Genomic DNA, 19356 nt, shown 5'->3' with positions numbered 1-19356 from the left:
CCTCCAGAGCAGCACCGGCGTGCGCTGTCGTCGGGAGGAAGCGCTCGTTCTCCGAGCAAATTGTTGGCCGGGCGTGAGGAGTTTGGAAGAGTTTGCCCGGTTTAGATAGGGCACTTTCTGGATTTGGAGGCTTGAGTCCAAGCGGACGGTGCTCGGTAGCGGACTCTATGTTGAGTGGTTCAACGATCTACGGTGGGGAGGAGTCCAACGGGGAGGTGGTCGGGATTTACGGAATGTGGGAGGGTGGATGTTGGAAATGGGTTCGGACTTCAGATCAGCGAAGGTGATTTGTACCGAGTGACGGGTTCGTTCCGATGTAGTGTGGCAGGGTATGGTGTGCCAAGTCACTTTCACGGTAGTTAACAAGGAGGTATCAGGACAGCGCTCTTTTGAAAACTGACCTGTGGCAGAATTCGGAATAAAAGTGAATTGGCTTTTTCTGGACGGAGTATATGTTAGAACTGGTCCTCTATATTGGATATTCTGATGGAAAATAGATGGTTTGTTTTAAAGTAGAAACTATAGCCCTAGTGAAGAAATAAGAGTTAAATTAATAATTGGGGTGGGATTTTTTTTTAAATGGTGCATTTTTGAAGTACTGAGGTTTTAGGACATTGATTGTGGATTATTTATGGAAGTTCCCCAAAATGTCAGCGGGCCAGGAAGGATTGGATTGCAAGCTTTCTGCACTGTCCTCAAAGTCAGAATCTCCAAGGAATTTCAGGACAAGGTGTTTGATTTGTAAAAATCTTTACACCAATCCCAAGCTCTTGCCTTGCCTGCACACCTTCTGCCTGGACTGTATAAGTGGCCTGGAGCAATTCTCTGTTTCACAGACAGGCAGAGAGGTCAGGTCAGGATCTGGGGAACCCTTGCTCTGCTCTGAATCTGGGGTCAGTATCCTGTGTCCAGCTTGCGATTGTGAGGTGAAGGTCCCCAAGGCAGGAATGCAAGGATTGACCACTAACCACCTGATCCAGAATGAGGTTTTACTGGAGAGTTTGAACAGGCCCAACATCAAGTTGGTCTGTGATCTTTGTAACGATGGGGTTGCTGAAAGAAGATGTCATGTTTGCTCAGCAAATCTCTGTGATTTTTGCTCTCAAGCTCACAGGTAAGCTTGTTCGAGTCACTGACAATTTATCCCTCCCCTTACATACATCTTCAAGGTGTTATGTGTGTGGACTGAACAATGATTTTAGTGCGCTACAATCTTTTACAAGAGATATCCCATTTGTTTCCGTGTATACCACTTCATTATAAATATCCCTGTTCTGGTACCTTGCAATTAAATAAAACAAAGCTGCCCATTTCAATCTGTGGCTTGATCATTGTATGATTAAATCTATTTCATTTAAACAAAACCTAATCCTTCCTGCAGGAGGCAGAGAGCGACTGCTTGTCACAACACAGTTGCCCTGAAGGACCTGAAAGGTGGAACTGAGAGAATTGTTCAACCCCTCATGTGCTCTGTTCATCCTTCAGAGGAACTGAGGCTGTTTTGTGTGACGTGTGACTGTCTGGTTTGCAGAGACTGTTGTATCGTAGATCATCGTGACCACAGCTGTGACTTTATTACCAATGTCATCAACCAACAAGGTGGTTTCATCAAGCAGCTTCTAAAGCAGACACAGCCACGCATTGGTGCTCTACAGGAGATCTTGCAGAAGATTCACAGCTCCAGGCAGATCCTAAAAGAGCAGCTGTGTATGAGAGCAGAAGAAATTAATAATTTTACGGAGGACTATATCAAGGTTCTGGAAAAACATCGGAGCAGACTGTTGAAAGAGCTGGAAGAACTGAGACTCCAGAAGGAGAACTCGCTCTATGTGCAAGAAATCCAGTTGGAACAGATCTTGGCAGATGTCAGGACTGGAGTGGATTTCACAGAAAGCTTGTTGGCCAATGGCTCTCATGGAGAAATCCTGTTAACTAAGTGTGTAGTAGTCAACCGGTTGAAGCAACTGAATGAGATTAGTTACAGTGTTCCTGCTGCAGAGGATGATTGGATTCAGTTCCAGTCACATGCGAAAGCTGAACAGTGTGATGGGTTTGAGGTGTTTGGAATCATTACCACAAAAAAAATTGATCCCACCAAGTGTATCCTTCAAGGTGAAGGTAAGAGCAAATTGTTTCACTGGAATTGTATCTCTTTAAAGTTAACTATGTTGATATGATCATTAGGTGCACATGGGAGTGCAGAGTTTAAAGCAACAAAGAGGAGATTACTCTGAAAACCTAGCAACAAAACCAAGAATCAGCCCAAAAATACCAAGAATCGGATGCTGATGGTGAAGTGAAATGATGACTTTTTTCCTATTTTGTGCAGTAATGACTGGAGAGTAAAGCAGTATATTTTTATAATGTGACTCCGCATTAGTTTCATTCAGAAAATCAGGATTGGAGCCATTGCTGAGACCATTTAAAAAAAAAAATCATGCTTCAGAGACCAGACTTTGTTATTTTGAAAGTGTGGGGTGTTTAAAATTAGAGAGCATGGGTTTAAGGTGAGGAGGAGATGGTTTAAAGGAGACCAGAGGGGTACATTAATCTTAAAGTATGGCTGGTATCTGGTATGAGGAGGTGGTGGAAATGGGATCACTAACAACGTTTAAAAGGCATTTGGACAGGTACTTGAATGGGTGAGGAATAGATGGGCATGGATTAATGTTACAATTGGGATTAGTATAGATAGGCATGATGGTTTGCCAAAGAGCCTGTTTCTCTGCTGTACAACTCTGACACCCATTGACCTATCCTTGTTGGTAGAGGGCATTGGTGGAGAACCTAGATCTGCTGGACCTCACGGTTCAATACCTCCATTCTGAAGGTATTAGTGAGAAGAGTTTGTGACCAAGGTGATGGGGTTCCTTTATGATCTAGCCTGCCTTTTTGAGGCAGAGCCGTACCTAGATGTCTTCACTGGATGGGATTTCAGCACCTGTGAAGGAACTGGCTATGTCCGCTGCTTTCTGCATTCCTGGCCACTTGAATTGCCAAACCATGCTGTAATCCAACGAGTGAGTATATTTTCTACAGTGCTCCTATGATCAAGAATTTGACAACCTGCCAAATCACCTCAGACTTCTTAGCAAGTAAAGAGCATTGCAGTGGTATATAGTTGTCTCGATAGGTCGGTTCCGGTAGATGGCTTCTGAAATACGAACCCTCAGGAGTTTGAAAGTTCTAACCCTCTCCACCCCATCAATCTTGGTGACGTTTTGAGAGCAAGATTGTTGCACCTCCCATCCGGGTTCTTGATCTCTGTTCTATATTCTGACTCGTCATTTTCCATTATGCAGCCAAAAATTATGATGTCTTCAGTGAATTTGTAGGTTGATTTGAGCTGACCTTGACTACACAGTTATGAGTGTACAGGAATGGAGAAGGGGAAGAAGCACGCTGTCTTCAGGTGCCACTTCATTGATGGTCAGTGTGGAGATGATGTTGCCAATCTGTTCTGATATGGGTCTGCGGATGAGGAAGAAGTCGAAGATTCAGTTGCAGAGGGATGAACCTTTGATTGATCAGAAGCTTTGCATCTATGATGGTGTTGAATGCAGAGCTGATGTCAACAAACAACAACCTGACACCTTGTGTTCTTGTGGTCCAGTGATCTAGCGCAGAGTAGAGAGCCAGCAAGCTGGCATCTGCTGTTGGCCTGTTGTGACGATAGGCGAATTGAAACTTGAAAACTAATTGTAGTTTTAGTGTGAAGAAATTTGGAGAGTCAGAGACAAAACAAATGTGTCTGGTGATGATCACCAGGCTTTAACAGGAAAGGACTGGGCTGATATTGACATAGTTAAGAGTATGCCCCAGTTAGGGGTAGAGCAGAGAACAGTTGGTACAAAGATAAGTTGGAAGGTTCTTTATCTTTGCCTTTGTTGCAATATGGATGGCTTCATGGCAGGAATAGAAATAAGTGAATACAGTCCAATAAGCATAACGAAAATTCCCAAAGCTGAAGTAAAGATTCCTGGGTACTTTTCGAATCGATATGCAAAATTGAAAAGATCAGTGGCCCTGATTTTTCTTTAGAAGAATGAAATAAAAATAATAGAGAAGAAAAAAGAAAATTGCTCAAAAAATCAAATGGAATCAGTTTTGGTAGGGTTAAGATAAAGGCAGAAAATGTTAGAGGAATTTGTATGTAAGCCTCCAAAAATAATAATATAGAGTATTGTATAAATAAGGAAATTGCAGGTGGAAGAACAAGATTAGTTAAATGGTAAGAGTTTCAAGGTGACATTCAGAGGAACTTGTTTGTCCTTGTACACTAATCCCTGCATTAATGTGGAGGAACAGAACGAATAGGAAGGAAATGGTATATTGACCCATTATTCAGGAGGTTTGGATAGGAAATTGAAATGTCTTGCTCTAGTTATAGAGTGATTTTTGTTACACTCTATCTGGAGTATTGTTTCTGGTTCTGGTCTCCCCACTTAAGGAGGGATATATACAAAGTAAATAGTGTGCAGGGCAGGTTCATCTGATTAATGCTAGATTAATTCCTTGGATGATGGGTTCATTGTATGAAGAGAGATTAGCAGACTAAGCCCATACAATGTTGAGTTTAGAAGGCGAAGTCAGCACACAAAATTCTTGGAGATTTGACGGGGAGATGTACGGTTGATGTTCCCTGGTTGGATGCCTCGGATTAGAGGGTCACTCAGTCTCAAAATAAGGGGTTGACCTTTCAAAATAGGGGTGAAAAAGACATTCACTTACTGAGTATATTTAAGATGAACTGATTTTTGGATATGAAGGGAATCGAGTGATACAGTATTGGGTTAGTTTCAGTAAGCAACACTGAAGAAAGGAGATCAACCAAGATCTTGTGCAAAACAGGAACAAAATGCCAAATGACATTGTCATGTTTTCTTATCAAACCTTTCATGCTATAGGTGAAGTAGGTATCCTTGTTGTCTCACAATTAGATCTCATGATCTATTAAATGCCATTCACTGTCTTTCTTTAAAGTCTGGTACCTTCCTCACTTCTCAAACAGAGTGGTTATGATATGTTTGAGTTCCTAGCCTCATTATTTTCTTGAAGATTCATACCTTTATTATTTCACCTGATTCCCTTCACAGCTAAAATCAGGCTTGAATATTTCTAGCATGCTATTTATATTACATTGTTTCTTTGTTCTTTATAGTTGTGCTGTGGTACAGATAAAAGCTTTCCACATTTATTCTGTAATGCTAAACTGTATATCTCAAACATATTGGATCTTTGTCTACCTTGATATTGGCAAACTGACTACTTGTTTGAAGACCAATCTTGGCTATCCAAAGCTTCTCTATTTTAATACTAGAAAGACCTTTATAAACAGCTTTTTTCTAAAAAGTGCTAATTTGGTATTGAATCAGAATCTCTGCCTGAGAAGTCTCTCAAATATAAGTTTGACGTCCTTCTACCTCCTGACATTGCTGACAGTGATCACTTCAAACAAAAATACATTATTTCCATATGTGGGTCACCCTTCCGCATTCCGTTTCATCTTTCCTGCCCACACGAGGTCTTGCTTTTATCATTCTTGTCCTCTGTGTCCTTCCCTCTACTATTTAAGTGCCTCATTCTGTGACATTGGAGAGTTATTTCCTGTGGTTGTCTCTCAGGTTTTGAGCAAAATAAACTGAGTAAGATTTAAAAATAAATTCTATACCACTGCTTAAGATAAATAGCCCTTCAGTTTTTATGTTAGCTGTAAACCCTTATCTTAATTTACCTACTGTATCAGATTGGGTGGGAACCCAGCAACTTGTGTGCTCTGGTGAGAGGTGATTGTGCAAATAAATGAGATGAGCTGGTCTTTGGTGGCTACTCTAAGATTATTCCACCCTATGTCTTGTCTGCTTTCTGAGTGAAAATGTGCTTGTAATGTTGCTGTTTATTGAGATGAGGTGAAAATTGGTTATTTCACCACTTGATAAATGGGCGACTGTTTGTCTCATGCAGTTTTGTTCATCTCACTGCCTACTCAGAAGCATGCTGCATTGGGAGATGGTGATGTTTGGAAATGGGAGCTGCCTTTGAGAAGGTGGAAATAGAGTTGATTTATTTTTGTTTCAAATCATTTTTTTAAGCAACGTCACCATCAAGTGTTTTTAATTTTATTTCAATGCCTATTGATTTGCAAGATGAAGCTTCTGGTTTTGCTAGCTTGTGTACAGACACTATATGCCTCTCTTCCCAGAATGAGTGTGGATTGTGTTAAGCAACTGAAATCAATCTTGTTTTGTACTGTCCTTAAGGATGCACTTGTGTACCTCATTGTATAGCTTCAGTAGTGAGAACCAGTCGTTTCAATGTTGGGTATCCCTGTATTTTGTGTAACTCATTTCCTGTTTCCTCTCAATTAGGACTCCATGTTGCTCAACAAGACAAAGCAAGTTCATTCACGTTGGTCTGTAATGACCAGTCTGGGCAGCAGATGAGGAGGGGAAGTGAATCTGTTCGGGTCAGCATCTTCAAAAAGGACAAGAAAGAATGGTGGGTAACTTGTGTGATGGTCAACAAGAAAGTAAATGAACCTCTAACACATTGCAGATGTCTTGCTTTGTTAAACCAATTAAGACTGGATAAGTAATTAATTACTGTAACTTCCATTCTTGCGTTCAAGACGCGTTAATTTGATACTGCAGTTAGATTTTGCATTTGCAATGGTGGTGATGCAATCAACTATCATTCTACAGTATTTGTAGAATTTAAGACACACAAGAGACTGCAGATGCTGGAAACTGGAGCTTCAACTGGAACAGCATCTGGTGGGAGGCAAGAGTTGTCAGCGTTGCAGACTGGTATGCTTCATCAGGTCTGAGAGTATGCAGTAGAGAGATCTGGTGTAATGAGGACTGAGGGTGAGGGGTTGGATTGGGCCATGGGGGGAGGGGGGAGGTGGGATTACTGGACCAAGGAGGGGTGAAGGATGATGGACAGAGGCAGCTGACTGATAGTTACCAGATTAGGGGTAGGGGGTGGAATGAGAAGCAAAGGGGTGAAAGTGAGGTAGAGGAAGATATTGCACAGGGTGATTAGCTACCCTACCTCTACTCATCTTCTTCCACCTCCTCCCTTTGCTTCTCTCTCCCACACTGTTCTGATGGAGGGTTCCAGCTGTAACATTCACAGTTCTGTTTTTCCTCTCCCACTGATGCTGCTCAACCTGCTGAGTTTCTCCAGCAGATCACTGAACTTAAGATCAGCCATGATCTCATTGAATGGCGGAGCAGGCTCGAAGGGCCGAATGACCTTCTCCTGCTCCTATCTTCTATGTTTCTATCATGGACTGTAGCATTTAAATTCTGTAAAGAATTTGGGATTTTTAAAAGAAGCCATTATTAGTAGCGATTGTATTGTTACAAAGCCCTATCTAACTTACCGAAATCCTACAGAGAAGGAACCTGTCATTCCTGTCATCTTGTCTGGCCAGTGCGTGACTGCAAAGCTGCCTCAACAACTTTGTGGAATGGCACTCAGCCATTAAGGATCCTAAAGATAAACATTGCTTCTAATACTTTAGTTTAAGATTGTTATTTTGTTTACTGTTGAGAATTTTTAAAAAAATCACATACAGCTCTTTTGACATTTGCAGATTTTTAAAAATCAGTTCAGATTCAGATTTATTGTTAGAGAACATACATGGCATCACATTACAACCCTGAGATTCTTTTTCCTGTGAGCGAGGCAAAATTGCCACTTACTGGCAGTGCAAATAAAACTACTTCGTATACATATGTAAACAAATAAAGAAATGTAAACAAGATGTCCAATACGAGAGGAAGAAAAAAGTGAGAGTCCTTAAGTGGCTATCTAATTGAGTTTGTCATTGAAGAATCTGATGGTGGAGGGGTAGCAGGTGTTCCTGAACGTGGTGGTGCGAGTCTTGTGGCATCGAAACCTCTTTCCTGATGGCAGCAGTGAGAACAGTGTGTGTGCTGGGGAGGATGTGGATCCTTGATGATTGCTGCTGCTCTCTGATGGCAGCATTCCCTGAAGATGATCTCACTGGTTGGAAGGGTTTTGCAAGTTATGTCCTAAGCTGTGTCCACTACCTTTTTGTAGGGCTTCTACGTTTAGTGGTATTGGAGTCGACAGATTTTTTTTGGAGAATCTTTAAACTTGTTTTAAAATAATATTTCTAAATAGAATTAAAAACACTTCAGAAGGAGAAAATGCCATTAGCCCCGTTATTGTATCATCAAGACACTGTGAATTATTCATTCTGCACATGATGGCTCTTTATTGGTGGAATGTGTTGGGATCAGCCTGCAATCATCCTTCTTTCAATGGTTTCTAGTGGCACCGTTTGAGGTGCTTTGTTGTATTTGGAGCTCGAGAGTCATTTATTGCTTAACCAAAAGTATTTACTTTGAATATGTTGGCCTTCTGTTATTTCAATCAGCAGTATCAGGACATTGCTGCAAGATAATCATGATGGAACTTATCAAATTACGTACACACCCCGGACATCAGGCTGTTATGTGGCATGGATCTGTGTGAAAGGACAGCATGTGCAGGTGAGTGAAGAGGGTTCTAGTTCGTATAAATGATGGATACAAAGAGTGTCAATTCTCTTGACATTGCAATGGATTACTTGCATTCTGCTTTTTGAGGGCTGGATTTGAATATGGTTTATCATAAATACTTTCTATTGTCTTAAAATTAAATGCCTTTTTGCTTCTGGTGATCACATTGATGTACATTTGTAAAACTGCATGCCCTAATTAAAGAGTAAGATGCATCAGGCATTGGAGTCTACAGTAGTTATTTTGAAATTGATACTATCCTAAGAATATCATTACAGAATTTCACAGCAATGGGGGAAAATAGTGCTAGAGTCCTCCTTCCTCAAAGAAAAAAAATGCAGCTAGCATGACCACTTCTCCCTTCATGGAAAAAATGCATTCCATTTTGTATTTCTGTACAACTAAATGGAAATATCTTAGAACCTTTCTCTAACAAAATCCTGTTGTTTGACCTTTCAAATATTCTGATCTGTTGGTGATTGGGATCTGTGGCAGAAAATACCCATTTTGCTGATTTGTTGAAAAGATCGATGATTAAATGAGTGCTGCTACAATTCACCCTAACCCTAACCATCCATGGGTTTCATTTTCACCTGGGTTCATCAGCATGCCGAAAATAAGTCGTGTTCTCATCCTTCCCTGCATTTTTAAGAGGGTCAACAACTTATTTTCCAGTCCATGTATTATCCATTGAAATAGTTAAGCACACTGACCATTGCAGTCTTTACCCTAAAAGTACAGGACAACCACTTCCATCAGCTGTCAATAACTTTAAGAAGTCCAAATTTTTTAAAAAAATTAATTTTTAAGAATTGCCCCAGTCATACTTGCTCAGTTGATAGACAATTGCTCAGCTTTTGTTTCTGCTAAAGCTGGAAGATCTCCCCTGTTTGTCCTTCTGAATGTTCATGACGCAACTTGAGGGTACAATCACAATTCCAGTATTATGGCTGATATACAAACTTTGTTATATTTGCTGCTATCACAATATTTGTTTGGAGGCTTCCCAATGGAAGCTATCAGCCAGTATACTGGGCGATAACGACAGGATCCAAAAATTAACTCTATAGTCTATCTGATGCTTCATTTAATTCTGCAAAAATCCATTGGTGCAAAATGAAACCAATTCATATTCTGCCAGTTTATTTTGCAATCATATATTTTGATCTGATTCTGATCTGACACCAGCAAGAATTGGAAGGGTAGAGAGGAAAAGGCAGTTTTTGGGGAAATAGGAGTGGCAGAGCCTTTTGATCTTTGGAACTTTAATCATCCAACAAGAGGAGAGTTTTCCATCACATTTCTGTCATAATCTGTTGGTGGTGGATCAGCTTTGAGGAGTTTTTGCCAAGTTACCAGAATATGCAGCCTCTAGTCTTCTCTCTTTAGTCTCATTGTTTCTGGGCTCCATGGTTAGTCTTTGATCAGTGTTGGTTCATCACTTCAGCTTGGATTCTTGTTGCTTTCTCATGGATTCTAATCTATCATTGAGTCTCTTGTTACCATTCACTCTTGAGCATATCTGTGGTTGATTTAAAAATGTAATAAAGTAATCTTTTCCTAATACAGGTTGAACCTCTTTAATCTGGCGACATTGGGACCTGGCCATTGCCGGACCACAGAAAAAGCCAGAAAACAGAAATTAATCTCTAAGGGAAACCCCTATGTAAAGCTTAAAACAGGAAATAATACTGTGGGGCAGCATGGTTAGTGTAGCAGTTAGCGCAACACCTTTACAGCGGTCGGGACCAAGGTTCAAGTCCTGCACTGTCTGTAAGGAGTTTGCACTAATGGCGGCAGATTCCAATGATCTGGACCACGGGAGTTGCTGGATAAGTGAGATATATGAAACAAAGATGATAAAATGCTTTGATAGATTGGTTATGGAGCAGATCAACAATCCCATTAAGGACCTGGTCCTACATCAATGTGTGTATTGTCACAGCGAGTCAGTGGCAGACTCCATATTGCTGGCCTTGCACTCCACATAAGATTACCCAGACCATTCTCAACGGGGGTCATGTGGCACTCCTTGCCCCACCCACTCCCGGCCACAGACTGAAATCTTTTTAAAAAATTGTTTTTTTATGTAGTTAGTTGAAGTATGGAAGAAACTAACGAATCTTGACAACTTCCCAGGGAAGGGGGCTCATAAACTAAGCAGAGTTCTAAGGGGGCCATAACAAAAATAAAAGTTTGAGTATACCTGATCGAGACCACAGGAATTCTTGTATCAGGCTGTAGTTCATTGACTACAGCTCGGTGTACAACACCATATCAGCAAAACCTGTTACAAACTAAAAGATCAGAGACCCTGTTCCTCTGCACTGGATCCTTAACTTCCTCATTGGCATGCCCCAATCAGTGTGAATTGGTAACATTGCTCCTCCTTGCTGGCCATCAACTATTTTTTGTATTTATTGTCTCTTTTTAATTCAATTAATTTTACTCATGTAGCCATAATTTCTTTTACAAGATATTTACCTGCAGCAAGTATGAATTTCTGTATATATGTACATTATATTTGTGATAAACTATATCATATCATAATCAAGGACATTGCTGTAAGGCATTTCATTATTATGTGGTGTTCATTTCCATTCAGAATTATCAGACTGAAGCTGTTTACACCAAGATGCTAAGATTGGATTTAACCTCTGGCTTGAATTGATACATATCAAGTAATGGGCAATGATCAGCTCCAACAAATGCATCCGCCATTTCACCTTAACATTCAGTGCAGTTATAATGATTGAATTTTTAGCTATTCAGAGTCACCATTGACGAATAATTTAACTAAACGAGCAACGCAACACTTGCTAAGGAGAAGATTCCACTCTAAGTAATGTATTGTGCACCTTCCCAAACCATTTCCACCATGTACATGGCATACTGGGAATATTCTGCATTTACCATGATGCACGTGGTTCCAACGGCATTGAGCCTTGACGTCTGGCTCAAAGCAGCAAGCTTTTATCGTACATTATTTCTCGAACGTGGTTCCAGTGTTTGCCATCTAGAAGATTTGCTGCAAGCTGCTTTAGCACTTCTTTGAAAGATCCAAAGCTGCAGGTACGTAAAACACCACCACCAACTGCTGCAAGTTTGCCTCCAAGTTCCTCTATACTATCCTAATTTGGAAGTATGTTACCACTTTTCATTGATTCTGAGGAAAATATCCCAGCAACTCACTACTTAATGATACTCGTGTAAATTTCTTCATGGACTTTAGTAACAAAAAGCTAGCATACCTTCATCTTAAGTCAATGATTTTTACCTTTTCCATCATTGCCTGTCTGCTGTGAATTAACAAAAAAGTAAATAAATGCTTTCATTTCATATTTTGGTTGGTTGTATCACTTTCTGGGATGGAGGTGCCAAAACTCAGGACAAGAAAAAACCCCAGAGTTGTTAACTCAGCCTGTGACATCACAGGTACCAGTCTTCACTCCGTCGGAGACATCTACAAGAAGCGGTATCCTAATAAAGCTGCCTCTATTCTCAAGGACCCCCACAACACCCAAGCCATGCCCTCTTCACTTTGCTACCATTGGAGGAAAAAGGTACAGGAGCCTGAAGATAAGCACTTAGCGGCACAAGGACAGCTTCTTCCCCTCTGCCATCAGATTCCTGAATAAACAATGAACCAAAGACACTGCCATACTTTGACTTTTTCTTGCACTATTTTTATTTGTAAGGTGGTTTAAGTAAATGTTTGCACTGTGAAGCTGCTGCAAAACAAAGCATTTTGTGACCTGTTCCTGACAATAAATTCTGATTCTATATATTTATAAATTTTCTTTTAACTTGGTGTGACATGTATTGTGATTTTAATAGTTTTGTTTTCTCCCAGGGTTCTCCATTCACCATAACAGTAGCAAGCAAGTCCCGTGAGCATGTTGGTATATTCCACTGCTGTACATTCTGCTCCAGTGGTGGACAAAAAGATGCCCGTTGTGGCTGCAAAGGAACAATGCCAGGTGAGTGTAATAATAAAATGCTTGTCTGGTGTAATGGCCTTGTGGATTATTTGCATTTAGTTTCAGATTTGAAGACTTTGTAATTAATGATTTCTCTATCCTCAACCATAATTATGGGTTAGGTACAGAGGGAACATGTATTAATTACCAAATACTGATTGAGTTAATGACATCAAGCAAGCAAACAGCACGGTTAGCACAGCAGTTATAGAACACTCTTACACTATAATACTATGACCAGAGTTCAAATCCAGGATTTTGAATGTTCTCCTCATGTCCTGGTGGGTGTTCCAGTTCCCTCCTGCTCTCCAAAACAAATGGGGTTGGTAGGTTAATTGGGTGTTATTGGGCTGTAAGGACTTTCTACTGTGTTCTCTTCATTCTGACAATTGCAACAATGGAGATGCTTTATTAATTCATATATTCTGGATGTGCCAGAATCTTGTGAAGTTTGGATAAAAGTATTTCAAACATTTTCTGCACTTTTTAAAGTAAATTTTAAACCAAATCCATTAACTGCTTTATTTGATAGGTTGTTGGAGAGAGTGGCATAACATTAACAACATCTGAACTACATGTATTAGCTTTTATTTCTCTTAGGGCTAGGCAGGCGGTGTTGCTCAGATGGAGAGACATCACCCTGCCTAATCATGTTCAATGGCTACGTGATGCCATGTTTAAATTAGATCCAGGAAACCCTTTGTTTTCCTACTTTACTTTCAGAATGACTGCCCAGACCCTCTTTCTTTTTTTAAGATAGTTAGAGGGGATTTTGCAATTAAAAAAATTTTTTTTTCTTTTTTTTTCCTTTCGCTTTTACAAGAGAAGAAATTTATGGTTAATATATATTTGTATACTAATATGTTCTTTTTCTTACACACTTGTAAATGTATGAATGCAATGTAACTCCCCTTGTATATATGTTCGATATAACTCAATAAACAGATTGGAAAAAGAAGAAAGAGAAGATTAGATGCTCAATTTCCGATTTTAATTCAAATTTTCAAACATTGTGGGGACCCTTTTTGAATTACTTTTATAATCTTTGATTTGTTATGAAAGTATTGATTAATGAGGTAATTTATCACTGATAAGAATTCTGTCTTCCTTTTTTGGGCAAAACAGCTTATTTCTTGGTAGTGGGTTTAGATTTTCCTTTTTTATAATAAAATAATATAATATCAGTACAATGTTTGATTAAAATGTGAATTACCTTGGATGAAATTATGTGATTTAAGTGTAATGTTTTTTTTTTGAATTTTAGCATATATCCATTTGTACTCTGTATTTTTTGGATGTGAAATTTCAATGTTAAAAAAGAATTATTGAAAAAGAAAGAATAAATTATGATAGGACAATCTAAAAATAAATTTAATATTAGTATCTTCTGCAATGTTAAAATCCAATATGGTTTCTTTAATAAATAAAAACAAAATGCTGAAAACACTCAACAGACCAGGCTGTATCTGTTGATGGAGAAACCAGATAAATGTTTCAGGAATAAGATTGTTCATTAGAATTGATGAGACAGTATTTGTTTTCTATTTTTATTTTCAGAATTCCAGCATTTGCAGTTTCTTTGATTTTCATGCTTTCTTTCCCCCCCCCCCCCCACCTTTTCATTGTTTCTCATGAACAGGACCATCAGGTCAAGGGGAGGCATCTTTAGGTTCAGAAGTTCTGTGAACATTTTAAAGTGGTTCACCATTGGCACATAGATTGGCAAAGATGGGCGGGATTTATAGGTTAATTAATCACGAGTGAATTTGGGCTTCATGGTCTCATGAGCCGCAAGGGCCTGTTACTGTGCTCCATCTGTAAACTGTAAAAAAAACATACTATTTTACTACTCCAGCAAACCAAGGATGATGCACATGGGTTATTTCAAGACTAAGAATGTTCCAGAAGGTGAGGGTACATGTTGTGTGATAAAGAGCAAATGGAATTATGTCTACACTACTGATAAGTCCTTATGTTTGATTGGTAGGTGGGTTTCAAGGATGTGGGCATGGACACAAAAGCCATCCTGGCCATCCGCATTGGTCCTGTTGTGGAAATCCAAGCAAAAGTTCGGAATGCTTAGGAGCGTCAAATGATGGCCCATACCAGAACCTGGTTAGGACTGTTGTTTTGTAGCAATTAAAAAACAAGGAACTGCAATCCCAAGCCTGATGTATAGTATACATGGCAATGATGAAGATGCCAGTTCAGCCAATTAATTGTGACTTTTTTAGAATTTTTTTTTCCCCTGATGGTTTTGTTGTCTGCTGTTAGTTTTCCACGCAAGATGATGACTGAAATAGAAATTCTGTGTTCAGATTAGTATTGATTACCTAAATTACCCATGATCTGTGGAAACACTTTAGGCTGAAACCTTTTATTCACCTCTGAATACACGTATTCTCTCAAATAATGCCCAAGACTATGAAAACTAGTATTTTACTAAATATGGTGCCAAAACTTTCCATTGAGGGGCAAATCTGTAGCTCTGCCTCTCAGATTTATTGAGCCATAACAAAGAATCATGTATACATTGAATCAACTTATTCCTCAACAACATGAAAGCTGCAGATGATGGAAATTTAAACTCAGCAGGTTAGACAAGATCTATGGGTAGAAACCTTGGATATAGACAGACCTGCTGAATTCCTCCAGTAGTTCTTTAAAGCATTGATGTTGGGAATGGTCAATGTATTCTCCTGGTTTTTTTTTCCCTAGGTGCAACCCGAGAGCCTCTGGGACAGGAGAGGCTCCACTGCACATTTCCTATAAAGCAATCATGAGTGGGGATGACCCATGTATCTTGGGGGGAACGTAATTCAAAGCAATTTCCTGCTCTTGGATAGATAGAAGGTAGTTTTTGTTACTATATGCATATGACTGGATGTGACCCTCAGGATTTATGCTGTGACCCTTGTTGTTTGTAACATTTGTAAATCATGTGGGAGGCAGAAACAGCAAGTGTGTGGATGACATTAAAAGTAGGATTGATAGCATAGAAGGTGGTCTTGGGGTGCAGAGAGAAATCAATAAGTTACTGAAATGGGTTGAGAAGTAGCAGTTGGAGCTTAATACTGACAAATGCGAGATGGTGCATTTGGGAAGAACTAATGAGGGCTAGGGCTTGCTCTCTTAACGGTAGGGCCTTGGAAGGTAGGGAAGAACAGAGGGACCTTGGAGTAAACATCCATAGATCTGTGAAGGCACCTAAGAAGGCTGTTGGATCAATGGGCAGCAAGTGCAGAAGTAGGATGGTTATGATCTATCTGAAAATTCCTTGGTCAGTCCTCAACTGGGATGCCACGTGTAATTCTGGGCACCAAAGTATCAAACGAATGTGAAAATGCAGCAGAGATTCTCCATCCCTTGGATGGAGCAATTCAGTTATGAGGAGAGACTGAAGAAACTAGAGCCATTATCCTGAGAACAGAGAAGATTAAGATGTTCCTTCCCTCCTTTCTCTATCTATCATCTCGTGCCTTTGCCACTTCCACTCTTACCCCCACTCCCAACTCTTTGTTTGGATGCCTGCTGGCATTTTCTCATACCCTGATGAAGGGCTCAAGCCTGAAACATCGTATATGTATTTTTACCTTTGCTTCATAAAGGACACTGTTCAACATGCTGAGCTTCTCCAGCGTTTTTGTTTTTTACTTCAATCGCGGTTTACAGATCTTCATGATTTTTAAGATGAAGAGGGGACATGATCGAGGTATACAGAATGACGAGGTGCATAGCTATGGGGAAGTTTCTTGCAGTGTACCCTAAAGATGGATAAAACGCAAGGATACAGATTTAGGGCAATGAAGAAGAGGTTTAGATGGGATACGAGAAAAACCTTCCTCACCCAGAGAGTAGCAGTAACTGGAATGCACTACCGGAGAATCTAGGTCACTGACAGCATTTCAGAAACATCTAGTTGAACACGCAATTTGCTTCAATGTAGAAAGCTATGGTCCAAGGGCTGGCAAAGGGATTAATCGAGAGGGCTTCCTGCTGTGCTGGTCAGTGGATGTTGAGCTGAATGGCCCATTTCCATGCTGTACAATTTAATGAAATTTGAAAAACTGCACAATCAGCATTGATGCTAAAAATGCTGCTCCTGCTGAGCCGCACATCATGTGGCTACTTAGTCATCATCATATTTAGAGGAGGGCACTTAATTAGTTCAGTAGCACATTGGAAATGCTATTATCTCCTTCTGCACACCAATGGACTTCTTTACTCAAGAAATGATCTTCTTCCATTTGCCACCCATCTATTAAAATTTTTGAGAGTTGAATGGAAGCATTCTTTCCGAGTCGGGGAAGTAAGTTGACAGTCAACAAATGTTGGAATGGTTCACAAAAGTGTTAAATAAAATAAATACTTTAAAACTTAAGGGGTTGTTAGAGATCTTGAATTTCACAACAATTAGTTCACAAAAGTGTTAACCCCTTAAGTTTTAAGTATTTATTTTATTTGTGAGATAGAGATTTTGAATTTCAGAATTATTTCAATTGCAAAAAAAAAGGAAGTAACAATGTGTTCCTTATAAAGATCATGGCGACTAAAAACTGCTTAAATTTTCATTTCAGATATAATGTTGAAAGTTCAACTGGAGAGCAATTTATTTTACAATTGAAAGGCTATCAGATACAAGAGCAGAAGTGGGCTATTCATAGGGGGGGAGGGCTTCCCCATTCCCCCCGCCCCCTCACTGCATATGTGCCAGCTGGGATTATTTAGGTCTGCACATGCACCAGCCAGCACAATTTAGGGCCTCTTAAAATATTTGCTACAGACCTTGCATTACTTTATTCCAGCACTGATTCCATGCAGAACACCACTGGTAACCAGTAGCCAACTAGAATAGGATCCCTTTATTCCCACATGGTTTTCTGCCATCAGTCAATGCTGTACCCATGCTGGTATCTTTCCTGTAATTCCCTGGGCTCTCATTTTGTGAAGCAACCTCGTGTGCAGCACCTTGTCAAAGACCTTTTGATCGTCCAAATATTCAATATCCACTGCATGTCCTCTGTCCACCCTGCTTGCGGTTTACTCAAAGGATGGCATTTTGAAAGAGAAAATGATGAGCAGTGTAGAAAAGATCTGCAAGCAAAGCAAGGGACACCAGAGGTACACACCCCAGGAGCCAACCCCTACATCCCCCTCGCTTTTTGCCAGTTTGGAGTTGACATGTAGGACTAACGGTGAAACTGTTCAAGAACAAAAAGGGCTGATGGAGCTAGATAAATAAGGGGAAGCTGGAGAGGGTGAAAGTAGCTTCTTCAGGTGCATTCTCTGCTAAGCGCGGGCTGTAGGGGTTGGTGCGGACAGAGAGGGCTGTAGAGGATCGGGCAGTTGGCGCGGGCTGCAGCGGATGGGGCAGCCAGTGCGGGTTGCGTGACGGCTTGCGCCGGCTGCCCCAACAGTTGCAACTCGTGCCATCCCCCCAAACCTCTAGAGCCCATGCCGGCCATCTGAACCACTGCAGACTGCGCGGGCCGGCCATTCCAACCACTAATGCCCACGCCAGTCCCCCCACAGTGTGGGGACTGATATCGGGCTGTTAGGAGAGAGTGGGGACGTCCCTGCGCTGACAGCCCACGACGACTGCCCCTGCCCTGAGGTCCTGCGCCGGGGTTGGGGCAGCTGGAAGGGGAGCTGTCAGCTGACTCGTCCCCTTAGCAGCCGCTTTCAGGCGGCTGCATTCAGATGGCTGGGGGGGGAGGGGCCGGAAGGACCACTGTGCTGCGGCGATTATCCCTCTCGGAGGAGGGTTACCAAACTCACCTTGCAGGTGCCTCCTGCACATTCACGTGGTGTTGGAACCAAGGGGTTAAGTAATCATAGAAAATATGCCTATGTACTATTCATTATGTATTCATTAATCCAGTACTATGTAACAATTTACTATTTACTTCAATTATACTGTTTAAGGGAAATAGGAATGCAATTAAGTAACAGCCACCGTATGTAGCAAAGTTGGCTGAGTATAGTACATGCCGAATTTGTTGTCTCCAAACACAAAAGAGAGAAAATGTATGAACCAATCTAGGCGGAATGCTAAGGCATGAGGAGGTGTTGAGTAGAACAAAGAAGACTATGGCCAGACGAGAACAAAGAGTACCATGACTGAGAATGTCGGAGACAAAGAAAATGTATTAAACCAATTCAGTAGGAAGGTTAAGACGTAAGGAGGTGTTGAGTAGAACAGAAGGCTATGGCCAGATGAGTACAAAGAAATAATTAGAAATATATGGGGTATGAATTGTTTTCTGATCAAGCCAGGATGTTCTGGCCTTGAGGATTAAGATGGGAGGTCTCCTTTGGCTTGGCTTCGCGGACGAAGATTTATGGAGGGGTAATGTCCACGTCAGCTGCAGACTCGTTTGTGGCTGACAAGTCCGATGCAGGACAGGCAGACACGGTTGCAGCGGTTGCAAGGGAAAATTGGTTGGTTGGGGTTGGGTTTTTCCTCCTTTGTCTTTTGTCAGTGAGGTGGGCTCTGCGGTCTTCTTCAAAAGAGGTTCCTGCCCGCCGAACTGTGAGGCGCCAAGATGCACGGTTTGAGGCGATACCAGCCCACTGGCGGTGGTCAATGTGGCAGGCACCAAGAGATTTCTTTAGGCAGTCCTTGTACCTCTTCTTTGGTACACCTCTGTCTCGGTGGCCAGTGGAGAGCTTGCCATATAACACGATCTTGGGAAGGCGATGGTCCTCCATTCTGGAGACGTGACCTACCGATGGGAGGTCTACACCCTAGATAACTGCAGAGCAGGAAATTGCTTGAGGTAAATCTTATGCAAGGAATCTAGCATAACTTTTGTTCAGTGTAATAATGTTGATCTATATAA

At 40.9% G+C, this 19356-nt stretch overlaps 1 protein-coding gene across 4 annotated transcripts; it reads left to right on the top strand.

Moving 5' to 3' along the window:
• The first annotated feature begins 29 nt into the window (after nt 1-29).
• On the top strand, nt 30-16139 carry trim45 (tripartite motif containing 45). Of its 4 annotated transcripts, none has more exons than XM_069889212.1 (6): nt 30-1114; nt 1532-2118; nt 6369-6498; nt 8411-8525; nt 12388-12514; nt 14502-16139. In XM_069889212.1, the coding sequence occupies exons 1-6, from the start codon at nt 648-650 to the stop codon at nt 14648-14650; spliced, it is 1575 nt and encodes a 524-aa protein (XP_069745313.1). In that variant the 5' UTR covers nt 30-647; the 3' UTR covers nt 14651-16139. The 4 variants fall into 4 exon arrangements, with proteins under 4 accessions (XP_069745313.1, XP_069745312.1, XP_069745310.1 ...); XM_069889211.1 differs by having other exon boundaries at nt 1382-2118; nt 8414-8525; XM_069889209.1 differs by having other exon boundaries at nt 1382-2118.
• Nucleotides 16140-19356: the final 3217 nt, after the last annotated feature.

This window comes from Narcine bancroftii, chromosome 7 (genome assembly GCF_036971445.1).
Source record: "Narcine bancroftii isolate sNarBan1 chromosome 7, sNarBan1.hap1, whole genome shotgun sequence".
Lineage (NCBI taxonomy): Eukaryota > Metazoa > Chordata > Chondrichthyes > Torpediniformes > Narcinidae > Narcine > Narcine bancroftii.
The sequence above is the reverse complement of the archived record's forward strand: the minus strand, read 5'-3'. Positions and strand labels throughout refer to the sequence as shown.

Excerpts from the sequence above, each read along its gene's own strand:
- trim45 (XM_069889209.1), top strand. The coding sequence starts at position 648 with ATGTCAGCGGGCCAGGAAGGATTGGATTGCAAGCTTTCTGCACTGTCC. Across the intron at positions 2,119-6,368 it reads GTGTATCCTTCAAGGTGAAG|GACTCCATGTTGCTCAACAA; the intron begins GTAAGAGCAAAT and ends CCTCTCAATTAG. Across the intron at positions 6,499-8,410 it reads AAAAAGGACAAGAAAGAATG|CAGTATCAGGACATTGCTGC; the intron begins GTGGGTAACTTG and ends TATTTCAATCAG.